The following is a 13,315-nucleotide window of genomic DNA, read 5'->3' on the forward strand; positions in this document are numbered from 1 at the left end:
CCTCCCCCCTTTTCCTCCTCCTCCTCCTCCTCCATCAAGTTGCATAACAGCAACAAAGCAATAATAATAATACAATAATAATACAACAACTATGAAGCCTGCCGTATCCTGAGCCAATCTTACTGAGTCCAACACGCCTACCACCATTACCCCAGTATCAATCCATCTTATCCGGGCTCTTCCTCTCCTGTGCTTTCCCTCCACCCTTCTGAGCATAATGCTCTTCTCTAAGGACTAGTCAGTCCCTCCTGACCACATTCCCAAAGTATGTGAGATACAGCTTCAAAATCCTAGCCTCCAAGGAGAAACTTGGTTTCACCTTCCCCAAGACAGACCTGTTTGTTTTCTTGGAGGTCCATGGTATGTTCAAGACTCTTTTCCAGCACCACATCTCAGAGGCATCAATTCTTCTTCCATCTGTCACCTTCAGTCATTATCCAGCTCTCTGATGCATAGCAAGTAATTGCAAAGACCATGGCCTGGATGATGTGCACCTTAGTCTTTAGACTGACATCATTGCTTCTCAATACTCTGAAGAGGTCCCTGACAGTAGATTTTTCCAAGTACAATTCATCTTTTGATTTCTTGACTGCTGGTTCTAAGAATGTTGACTGTGGAGCAAGCTGTAACTGTTAACAACCTCAATTCCTTCTCAGTCTATCATGGTGCTGCCAATTGGCCCAGCTGTGAGAAACTTCGTCTTCTTGATGTTGAGCTTCAATCCATATTGAAGACTACAGTCCTTGACTTTCTGTAGCATACGCTCAGGCCCTCCTCAATTTCAGGAAGCATCTATATAATGCAGGTTGTTAAAGAGTTTTGATGCCACATTCCTCCTCCTAAATGATCTGTTCAGCTTAGAGATTGAAAAAGTATGGTGATAGAATCCATCCCTGATGCACTCATTTCTTTATTTTGAACCATGCAGTGCTGTCTTGCTCTGTTCTGAAAACTGCTTCCTGGTCCAATGAGTGTTCTGGGATTCCCATTTTCCTCAAGGTTAGCCATTTGTTGTGATCCACACAAATGCCTTTGCATAGTCAATGAAACACAGGTAGACATTCCTTTGGTATTCTTTGCTTTTGGCCAAGATCCATCTGACATTGGCAATAATGTCTCTAATGCCATGACCTCTTCTAAACCCAGCTGGAATTTCTTGTAATTCTCTGTCGATATACTGTCCTCCTGGTTATTTTTTTAAATAAAATCTTCAGCAGGATTTTGCTTGCATGTGATATTGCTCAATAATTTCCACACTCTGTTGGGTATTGCTTTAGCATCCCTTTATTAACCAAGGAGATGATACTGTATGTACATACAATGACTTTAGAACAGTGCTTACCACACTGTAAACTCTCCATAAGTACTGCTATTGGTAGTTACTGTTACTGACCTAAATCCTCTAACTCTATCAATATAAAGAAATGATGTTAATTATAGAACAGAGTTCAGGTCTTTTGTTCACAGGGTCACTATGAGTCGTATTCAACCTGACAACACTTAACCACTGCTAAGTGAGACTAGTGTTGTTATATTTTGGAGGAACATTCTTCTACTTTGTAGATCACTCTGTCAATTTGCTGTACTGAGAAAATCTGGGTTTGCTGTGATGCTGAACCTTGTGCCAGTGGGTTGTGAAATGCCATAATGGTTTCCCAATGTGGACAGTGTTTGGTGGAGCTCCCAGTTATAAAACAGGTTTAAAAGCAGGAGTGGCTTCTACTTCCTAAACCACATGCCTATGGAAACTTTATGAACCTGAAGAAACGATGATAGTTACAGAAAGGCATTAGGTCTTTGGTTCATGGAGTCACTATGAGTCATGCTCAACTCAACGATAGTCAACAACAACAACCTCACTGAAGTTAATCAAGCTTGATTAGCAAAAAAGTCAGGAGGACAACCACCTGGCCAAGTGACTAGAAGAGATCCACATTTGTTCCCATTAAAAAAAAAGTGACCCAATAGAGTGCAGAAATTATCCAACAATATCATTAATATCACATGCACCAATATCCTGTCATCAGAACACAGCAAGGAAACACTGCATGGTTCAAAATCAGGAAAGATGTATGCCAAGGAATTATCCTTTTTCCATACCTTTTCAGTCTATATGTTGTTGTTGTTGTTATGTGCCATCGAGTCGCTTGCAACTCATAACTACCCTATGTACAATAGCTCTAAATGTCGTTCTATCCTGTGCCAACCTAGCCATCTCAAACACACTACTCCAATCACAGAATTGATCCATCTCATCGAAGGTCTTCCTCTCCTTCGCTGCCCCTCCACTCTGCCAAACATGATGTCCCTCTCCAAGGACCAGTCCCTCCTCGCAACATGCCCAAATTATGTCAGACGAAGCTTCAGAATCCTTGACTCCAAGGAGCATTCTGGCTTCACCTTCTTCAGGACAAACCTGTTTGCTCTCCTAGCAGTCCATGGTATATTCAACACTCTTCGGCACCACAGCTCAAAGGCATCAATTCTCCTTCTATCAACCATATTCACTGTCCAACTCTCTGATGTATAGCACGTAATTGCGAAGACTATAGCCCAGAGCAGGCACACCTTAGTCTCCAGCCTGACATCGTTGCTCTTCAGTACTCTTAAGAGGTCCCTCAAAGCTGACTTTCCCAATGCAATTCATCTCTTGATTTCCTGGCTGCTGTTACCAAGAGTGTTGACTGTGGAGCCAAGTCAACTAAAACTGTTAACTATCTCAATGTCTTCACCATCCATATTGATGCTGCCAGTTGGCCCAGTGGTGAGAATCTTTGTTTTCTTGATGTTGAGCTTCAATCCATATAAGAGGCTGCAGTCCTTGACCTTCTGCAGCAAGTGCTTTAGGTCCTCCTCAGTTTCAGCAAGCAGGGTTGTGTCATCTGCATAACGCAGGTTGTTGATGACTCTTCCACCAATCCTGATGCCACATTCTTCCTCGTACAGCCCAGTGTCTTGGATGATCTGTTCTGCATACAGATTGAAATGGTATGGAGACAGAATACATCCCTGATGAACCCCCTTCTTGATTTTTGAACCATGTAGTGTCTCCTTGCTCTGTTCTGACGACTGCCTCTTGGTTCAAGTATAGGTTTCGCATTAGCACAATCAAATGTTCTGAGATTCCCATTCTTCTCAGAGTCAGCCACAGCTTGTTGTGATCCACACAGTCAAAAACCTTTGCATAGCAATGAAGCACAGATAGACATTCCTCTGGTATCCTTTGCTTTCTGCCAATATCCATCTAACATTTGCTATAATATCCCTAGTACCATGGCCTTTTCTAAATCCAGCCTGCACATCTGGCAGTTCTCTGTTGACATATTGTTCCAAACGTTTTTTGGTAATTTTCAGCAGAATCTTGCATGCGTGTGATAGTAATGATATTGTTCAATAATTTCTGCACTCTGTTGGGTCACCTTTCTTTGCAATGGGAACAAATATCGATATTTTCTCGTCAGTCGGCCAGCTGGCTATCCTCAAATCGAAGACAAGCGGTATTAACCCATGAGAAGCCAATCCTGGAGTGGAAGTTTAAGAACAAGGACTTTTTCTCAGAACCTTCCAGGGAAAGAAGTTGTACATTACAGTTGTACTTTACAACTTTAAATTGAAGTCATATTGGCTGCATCATAAGAGACTGACAGCAGCGTGATATGTTCAGAATCACAGAAATCCTGATGGCTTGAGACTTAGGCCATCACATCAGGAGCTGGTCAATGGGAGACGGGTGTTGAATGCTGTAGGCAAAAGTAGGAAGGGATGGTGGTGGAGTAAAGAAAGGGTGGATCAAAATAAACAAAACAAAAAACAAACCACCAACAACAACAACATGTAGCGGGGATGGGCAGCAACATTGAATCTATTGGCCATTTTTATAACTGGGCAAATGTCTTTCATCTGCTGCTTTTTGTGGAATGCTTGTCTGTCAGATACTATTATATATATTTAAAGATTGAGACAGACTAGGAAGAAGGATTGGCCATCCACTTCTGAAATGACAGGCCTTTGAAAACCCTATGTACAATAGAGCACACTTAAGACTATCATTTGGACCAACAGTCTATATGAAGAACAGTTAATTTGGGAAGCTGGGCTCTATGAGGAGCAATGTGGCATCAGGATTGAAGGAAGACTCATTGATAACCCACATTATGCAGATGATACAACTTTTTTTGCCAAAACTGAGGAGGACCTGAGGCATTTGCTGCAGAAGGTTAAGGACTGCTGCCTTCAATATAGATTGAAACACAATGACAAGAAAGCAAAGATTCCCACCACTGGGCTGATTGGCAGCATCATGCTAGATAGTAAAGAGATTGAGATTGTTAATAGCTTCAGTTTACTTGACTGCACAATCAACACTCTTGGTGTCAGCAGCCAAAGTATCAAAAGACAAATTGCATTGGGAAAATCTGTCAGGGACCTCTCCAGAGTATTGAAGAGCAACAATGTCAATCTGAAGACTAAGGTTTACCTGATCCAGGCCATGGTCTTTGCAATTACTTGCTATGCATCAGAAAGCTGGACAATGACTAGGACTGATAGAGGGATAATTGATGCCTTTGAGCTGACTATAACATGAACTGCCAGGAGAACTAACAGATCTGTCCTGGAGATGGTGAAACTAGGCTGCTCTGTGTAGGCAAGGATTCTGAAGTTCCATCTCACATACTTTGAGCATGTTGCAAGAAGGGACCAGTCCTTGGAGAGGGACATCATGCTTGGGAGCGTAGAGGGACAACATAAGAGAGGAAGACCCTGGATAAAATGGATTGACTCAGTGACTGGGGTAATGGAGGTAGGTGCATCAGAGATGATGAGGTTGGCTCAAGATAGAACAGGGTTCCAAGCTGTTATACATAGGGTTGCTATGAGTAGCAGGTGATTTGATGGCACGTAACAACAACAACATCAATAGAGAATAAATGAGTTCATTTATACACCGAATTGTCTAATCCTTCCTCTTGAATTAAGTAAGGATGTTAACCAGCCCTCAGAACTTAGAAATGTCCCTGTCCCCAGGAACCTAGGACTATCCATTATCAGGAAGCTGGTGAGCAGAGGTTGCTTCATCCAAGTTGTGGGAAGATTAGTGGGGAAGTGGCAGGGTAGGATGGGGTTGGGATTAGTTTTATACAAACTCAACTGGCCTCTTTCACCACCATTCAACACTCTCCCTGCACCCTCCTCCCCCATATGCATATTCCCTGCTTGTCAGGACTGTACTTTGCCTAAATTAAGATCTTGGTTGGTTTAAAGTCCAGCTAGGTCTTGTGATCTTGGGAAAATGCAATACCTCTGAAAAATAGTGTCCTTGAATTGATTTTGATTCATGAAAACCCCATGTGTGTCAGAGTAGTACTGTATTTTTTGGGGTTTTCAGTGGTTGTGTTACTAGTTTTCAGGAGTTGTAAATTGCCAAACCTTCCTTCAGAAGTGCCTCCTTTTGGTTAACAGCTGAGGTTGTTAGCCTTTTGAACCACCAGGGGTCTCCTCACTTCCTCTAATGCCTCATATTTCCTCATCTGTAAAGTGGCATACCACTAGTTTCCATTTCAGAGTTTTGTGATCTTTAAATGGGATAAATTATGTTAAGTGGCACATAGTAGGTGGAGTCTTAGCTCATGATGATCCTATGCACAACAGAACAAAACACCCAGTCCTGGCCCACCCTCATGGCCAGTTGCAGTTATAATCATTGTAGTCCATAAGGTTTTCACTGGCTGATTTTCAGAAGTTACAATGTTACTGCGTATTGTCCAAAATGGCTTTCCTAGCCAATGAGCTTGACTTTGTTATGTGGATGGGCAGGACTATGCGAATAGGGTGGGCTAGTCTATCCACAAGGGGATTGGCTAATCTTGCTATTAAATTGAATGGATTCAGCAGCAGAATTGTAGAATTTCACTACCAGCAAAGAAGAAGCAAGAGAATGTAGCATTCTTTGGGGCCAGAGATTCTTGCACCAGCTAGATCTACAGCAGCCGTGACCATAGCAGAGAACCAGACACCTCACATGAGACAGAGCTGACCTTGGGACAGCTACCAAATAGAACCAGAGCCAAGAGCCATTTGACCAAGCTTTTTGGAGGACTGGAAGGGCAAGAGGTTGGGTGGAGAGCCGTAATTGGCAGGACTAAAAACTTTGTAACATTTGCCTTAAAGCTGGCCTGACTGAGTGTATCAGCTAACAACCTGAATATAGCCTTTTGACTTCCCTAATATGGTTCTGTGTGGTCTGTGAGTTAATGTTGTGGATTTTTAACCCAGTAAAGCATGAAGATTTGTGTTGAGATGGAAAGACAGAGATGCAGGAGCATGGGGGACATGTCTGACCTCATGGGAACTGGTTTTATGTTGTTGATGTTATTGACGAGGGCAGTTCCCCTTTATGGAGCTGGTTTAGGTCAGATATGCCTGTCCTTAATCTAGAAGCTCGCTGGGAACCTGTTCAGACTCATAGCAACATGCAAACCTCTATTAACAGACCAGTGGTCGTTAGTTAGAAATCAAACCTGTGTCTCCCACAAGAAAGATGAGAGTCCTACCACTGAACTAACCAGTGCCTCACTGCACATATTGTGTGCTATCAAGTCAGAATCGACTCACAGCTGACACTCCAGTAGGTTTTCAGAGGCACTAAATTGTATGGAAGGAGATTGCCCATCTTTCTGCTGACGAGCAATTGGTGGTTTTGAACCAGGTGGTCGGAAGCCCAACTTCTTACCACTAGACCCCAGAGCTCCCTCTTTGGTACATTGCTGTTGTGTAACATAGAATCAAAACCGAACCATAGCTGACTCTCCAGCGGGTTTTCAGAGGCAGTAAATAGCTCAAGAGTTGATTGCCCATGTTTCTCCCATGGCAGTGCTATATAAATGCTGCTTTTTGGAAAGAGTTAAGACCCAGAATGACTCCAGAACACTTGAACTCAAACCCCAGTTCTGCCATTTATTAACTGTGAACCTGATATAATGTACCTTAGTTTCCCCACCATTTACGTACCTTACCAGCCTTCATTGCTTATACTTCTTTTTTCTTCTTTGTCTCCCTTGCCCCTCACGAGAATGTCAGATCAACAACTTGTCCCTCACCAGCATGTCAGATCAGCAAGAAAAGGGATTTTTGTGTGTTTTTCTATGTACTTGTTTATTTATTAAAGGAATGAAACCTAAATTAATTGTAGCCTCAGGGAGCTTAAAGAATGTGGGGAATTTGACAACTCCAGAGGGAGGAGACTTGAGGGGATATGAGGGAATCCTATTTAAAAGCCCACCATTGAGGCTGTTTGTAAGGATTGGTGCATAACATGGAGATGAGAGAGGTGGGTAGCCATGGCGTGAGACCAGAGGGAGGGAGAGGTGGAGGGTGCATCCCCTTTTCTGCAGCAGTGCCTGCCCCTTGGACTCTGTGTTAATGGTGGGTGGATGAGTAATGCATCCAGGAAGCCTGAATGCTTGTGGTTTCTGCACCACCGCAACCCCTACCCCTTGCATGGACATTTATCCCCTACTGCTCAGACCTGCTGCCATCACCACAGGGCATCACCACAGACTCAGTGCCTAGGGAGCCATGAGAGGTAGGCAGGGGCCTGTGTGACCCCATAGAGCCTGTAGCTTTCCTATTCTTTCCAGGGTCAGATGCCTGGCTGCCAAGTCTGGCTTGTGGGCAACAGGACCTTTGGCTTGAAAAGGGGGAAGGGAAGGGGTTGGAGATGCTCCATCAAACCTGGTTTCCTAAACTCCTCAAGGCCTGACATCCATAACAATTCCCGCAATACCATGACCCACCAATACTACAAATTCCTCTTAATCTGCTTGTACTCCTAAATTGTCTTACTACCCCTCCCCACCCCTAAACTCCTTTGTTCTCAGATCCCCCAAACTCTTCAATCCTCTACTCTCTAAACGCAAAACTACTCTTGCTCCTAAATTTCCTAAACATCGTTGCTCCATTAAGCTCCTAACTCTCCCTATCCCCTATTGTTATGTACCATAGGCTCATAGCTGACCCTTCAGCAGGTTTTCAGAGGCTGTAAATCTCTCCCAAGATTGTTCATCTTTCTCCTCATGGAGCAGCAGCTGGTAGACTTGAACTGTGTGCCTTTGGATTGGCAGTGCAACTTTCAATCATTAAGCCACCAGAGCTCTCTTCCCCAACCCCTAGAATCCCCAAATACCCTGAACTTCCTAAATTCCCATCCTTTGAAATGTCTTCAACCTCCTTAAAACCTAAATTCTCCCAAGTTCTCTCAAGGTTCACAACCCCTAAAATTCCAACACACCCCCAAACTTCTGGTGGCCTTCTCAAATTCTAAAAATTTTACTTCAAAATCCAACCTCCTTAACTCAAACTCTCCTACCCCTTATTTTCTAAACCTCACAATCTAACCAATTCACTAAATCTTCCAAACTCTACAACTTTTTAGACCCCTCTAGTACCCTCAGATCATGAACAAATCATGAATAAAATCCGCCGCCAACTCCTCATGCTCAAATCAGTCCTTAATCCCCTCTCAGGTTACCCTGGTGTAGGCTATGGTGGGAGGCCTTCTCAAGTTGGCAGATCAGCTATGCCAGTGCCATATGACACCCCTTGACCTGATTCTAGCAGAACCTACAATGGCTCCCTTCACACTTCTAACCTCTGGTATCCTGGTATTGTTAGAGATGATCAACCCCAACAAAGCATGTACCTGTGCCACACCCCACCTGCAAATGGCCTTCTGTAATTCTGACATTGTTGAGTCTACACTTTGTGCTTTGGTTTCTACAAGTCCAGTGAGGTTCACAGTGGCACCTACTCCAGCAACATTGACCTCTTCACACTACCTTGATTATACCAGGCACAGTTACCTCAGAACTTTGTACTCGCCCTCCCTCTGCCTGGTACACTCTTCCCTTCAGGTATCCACATGAGCATTTGCTTTAAATATCGAATGGTGGCCTTCCTTGGCAACCTTGATTAAAATTTTAACTCCTGCTCCCTAGTATTCCTGATCTTTCTCACCCAGAATTACCCTGTAATTCTCTACCACATCTAATGTTTGAACATTCCATGTACTTACCTATTTTGCTTATTTCTAGCCTGTCTCCTCCTGGCTAAAATGGGATAATTACAAGGGAAAGGATTTTCAGGTATTGTTTACTGTTGTGTCCCCAACATCCTAAACTGTGTCTGTAATACAGTAAATGTTAAAGGGGGGGGGGATGCTTGTTGAATTAAGGAATCCACAGAGTACAGAACAATTCGTGTCACACAGTTACTAGTTGCAATTGAATTAATTCCAACTCCTAGTGACTCTATGTGTTAGAAATTAGGGCTGGTTCTTAGAATTTTCTTGGTTGTAATGCTAGAGAAAGCAGATTACCAGGCCCTTTGTCCACAGGGCCTTACCAACTTACCAATGGTTACCCATTGGTTGAAACCACCAACCTTTAGGTTAGCAGTTGAATGTAAACTGTGCCACCTCATGGCACACAGTAGTTGCTAAAAAAGTACTTGCTGAATAAATTAGCAAATGAACATATAAAACAGGCATAGAACAGTATCAGGCAATAAGTAGAAACAGTATGTTGTTGTTGTGTGCCATCAAGTCAGAACCGACCCATAGCTGACCCTCTGGTAGGTTTTCAGAGGCAGTAAATCAGACTGGAGGAGACTGCCCATCCTTCTCCCACAGAGCGCCTGGTGGATTCCAACAACATGCCTTTAAGATTGCAGTGCAGCTTCTTACCACGAGGCCACTAGAGCTCTCCTGGAGACAATATACAGTTGGATAAATTAAAGAATGTGAACATTGCTTTGTGTGCTGTGTATGTGTTTATTTCACAATATTATTGTGATAATTTTTCGTTCACATTGCAACTCAATTAATTACTTTCCTTCCTTTTCTACAGTCATCAATGCCAAGTTCCTTGGATCAGCAGAAGTCAACCAGGCCACCTTATACCAACCAGCGTTATGAGATAAAGATGACTGAGGTATCCCTTTTTGCCCTTCCCCAGCTGACTTAACATCCCCCCCCCATCAAAACAGAAAAACTCTGGCCACAGGTTACCAGCAAAGTTGACTATGGTCTCAGGATGATAAATGACTTCAGGATACAATGTAGAGGATGAGAATTCTGCCGGTAAAGTAGAAACTCTTCCTCTTGCTATCATCAGATTTTCAAAGGGTCCAGTGCCCTAGGGAATAACCCAGACAGCCACTTGGTTTTACACCCCTCTCATGGAGAGCATCTGTGGATATTCCCACAAGTCCCAGAACCACAGAGAGGAATTTCTTATTTCTGGTGAGACCCTGCTGCTTCACCCTGTACCATGCCAACCTTCCCCTCAAATGCTGCCTAGCAATATGTGGTAGGTAAGGCTCCCAAGGGAACAATCTCAGTTGAAATGAGGACTGCTCCAGTTTCAGCCTATTAAAAGGAATCTGTGCTCTAAGGATGCCAGTGAGGCATCATTCTACTCCTAGCCCAGCCACTCAGAAGTTACTTGTTAGCTCTTTCCCCTCAACCCTCCATTTTCCAAGACAACTTCAGAAGGGGAACCTGTACATCACCACCAGCAGCTTCATAGCTCCCTGGAACAGTCTGAGCTCTGCTCAGCGACAAAGCTTTACCAAGGTCTATGCTGCTGGCTATAAGGAATACACAGTGAGTGTCTGGTCCCTACCTTCCTCTTGAAGGTGATTCCCTGGGATCTTCCTGCTCCCTCTAATTAGTCTTTGTCACTATGGCTTCTCCCCAGTGCTGTTTCTGATTTCTCTTGATATTGCTCCAAATCTGAGTATTTCCTTGGAAATTCTGGGTTTTTCCTGCTCTGTGCCTGGTAACTTGGAGTTGGCAATTTCCTGGACCTTCTGGCTGTTCTCTGTCTTTCTGATTCTCCTTTGTGACTATTCTCTAATATCTCTGCTGTTCTTAACTCTCTGGAATTGTTTCTTGGTTCCATAGAGTGTTCTCCAAAGATCTGAAGTCCCCCTTATACCCAGTGATTCTTTTCCACTTGTGAGAGTGTGTGTGTGTATATTGTTGTGTACTGTTGAGTTGGAACCGACCCATAGCAGACCCTCTGGTGGGTTTTCAGAGGCAGTTAATTGCACAGGAGGAGACTACCCATCCTTCTCCTGAGATTATATATATATATTCTGCAGTTCTAATTGTTCTTGACACAAAGGACAGCCCCAAATATCCCTGACCCCACTGACTGTTTCTAGGCCTCACTGGCTATTCCTATGCTTAAATTCCCCACCTACTATCTGTTCTCTATTGCTTCCTTGTGTTCCCTGGCTCCAGGAGACCTGCCTGATTGCAGCTGTAACTCTACCACCATTCCTAGAAAATTGGTCCTTTCACTGACTTACTGTCAACTTTGCAGAACCCCATAACTGCTTGTCCTATGAGAGAAGTTGTTCTTGAGTGTACTCAGCCAGAGTAATGTTGTACCTAGCTACTTGATATTAAAAGTTGAGATAGAGGAGGTAGAGGGGAAAGAGAAATCCTCAGAGATGTGGTTTCTCTTCTCTTTTAGGTGTTTCCCTGCTTATTTATCCCCTGCAAGCTGGAGAGTGACACTCATTGCCTGTGGATAGACCAGCTCCTCTTAGACTCAGAAAAGGACTTCCAGAGCTGCCACCTTGCCTGTACAACATGTGAGCCAGGGATGTGTATCTGGAAGTCCCTGAGGCCTCAGAGAGCATGAAACCTGTCCTCAGCAGAAAGCTCAAGCCTGCCTAGTGTTCATCTCCTTTCCCACGTCTGTCTGTCTCCCAAACAATGAAATATAGAGCTTCCACCCAGCAAGCAGTGTTTTGGTATAATATTTATACACAAATCCATCTCACTGATGACCTGGTAGGAGTACTCTGGGACCAATGCTGAGGGAATAAGGGAAACAAAATGTTTAAAATAATGGTTTCTTATTTTACATAAAATTTGGTGTGATGGTAATAATTATCAACATTGACATTAACACTGGTGATTTGCAGCATTAGTAATGGCAATTTTTTTCCCCAGTTCCTGTTTTTTTTTTTTAATTTTTATTTTATATTGAAACACTTGGGGTTCATAATCAGGACCAACCATGTATCCTCAAACCTCTCCCCTCCTACACAATTGTTTCCTCACTAAAAGTGAGGCCTCACCTCTCTAGTCCATCTTCTCCCATAAAATCTGAATGAGGGGCGCTACAAACACTCCCTTCATCAGGCTTTCCTGATGGGAAATGGCATCTCTGGGCCTTTCCCTGGTTCCTGCACCTTGACTCCCCAAAGTCCTTGAGTCTATGCGAAGACTAACCAGGAACTAGAATTTCAGATTGGTATAAACATTTAACGGAATATCCAGATAGGTCCTGTTGGCTTGTATCTTCTTTAAAGAAGTGAAAAAGACTGTGGTGTATGTTCTTTTGTTAAGTAAAGCACCCTCAAACTCCCTTCTATCAATATTTCTTTTTTAAAGTAGATTTTAAAGAGAGTTTACAGAGACTTTGGATTTCCATTCATTCATTGTCGCACTTTTCTCCCTGCCCCCCCCTCACCCCCCAATTAACTTTTCTCTTTGAAAAGTAAAAGAAAAAATTATCTCATTGTTATTCAAACCCTCCTCCTAAGTCCTCTCCACTATACCTTCATTCTGGACTCCTGTCATAACAATAATATCTAATCTTATAGTCTTTTTAAACAGTTCTTTCCCTCATTTGTTTCAACGCAGTATACATTATTTATCCTCTCTTTAATAGTCTCCCCCCAATGCCTATGTCAGTCCTCTTTTATAACAGGGCATTCATTATGTTGTATTTGTGTTTTTGTGACTGAGATATTTCACTCAGCATATTGTACTCCAGGGTCATCCATTTTATGAATTATTTCATTAGTTCCTTGTTTTTCAATGCCACATAGTATTCTATCCATTCATTTGTTGATGGTCACTCAGGTTGTTTCCAACTCTTTGCTATTGTGAACAAAGCCGCAATAAACATAGTTGTGCATGTATCAGTTTGGTTGGCAGTTATAGTTTCTTTAGGGTATATTCCCGGTAGTGGAATTGCTGGGTCAAATGGTATTTCTATTTGCAACTTTTTGGGAAAAGTGCCATACACCCTTCCATAGTGGCTGCACCATTTTATACTCCCACCAACAGTGAATAAGGGTTCCAGTTTCTCCACAACCTCGCCAGCATTTGATGTTTGCTGTTCTGTTAAATTTTGCTATTCTTACTGGGGTGAGATGTTATCTTATAGTTGTTTTGATTTGCATCTCTCTTAGAGCTAGGGATTTTGAACATTTCTTCACATGCTTGTTGGCCATC

At 43.0% G+C, this 13,315-nt stretch overlaps 2 protein-coding genes across 4 annotated transcripts in view; one reads left to right on the forward strand and one right to left on the reverse strand.

Moving 5' to 3' along the window:
• SYN1 (synapsin I) overlaps window positions 1-13,315 on the reverse strand; it is a 204,592-nt gene that overhangs the window by 19,241 nt on the left and 172,036 nt on the right. The gene's annotated exons all lie outside the window — the stretch shown is intronic.
• TIMP1 (TIMP metallopeptidase inhibitor 1) lies at window positions 8,625-11,708 on the forward strand. Its single transcript, XM_006903667.1, is given in 7 exon segments — window positions 8,625-8,760; window positions 9,903-9,952; window positions 9,954-9,986; window positions 10,170-10,208; window positions 10,210-10,320; window positions 10,547-10,660; window positions 11,538-11,708. Coding segments are annotated over 7 exon segments (654 nt in total).

This window comes from Elephantulus edwardii, unplaced genomic scaffold, assembly GCF_000299155.1.
Source record: "Elephantulus edwardii isolate Elephantulus edwardi_28Jun2011 unplaced genomic scaffold, EleEdw1.0 scaffold00239, whole genome shotgun sequence".
Taxonomy (NCBI): Eukaryota; Metazoa; Chordata; class Mammalia; order Macroscelidea; family Macroscelididae; genus Elephantulus; species Elephantulus edwardii.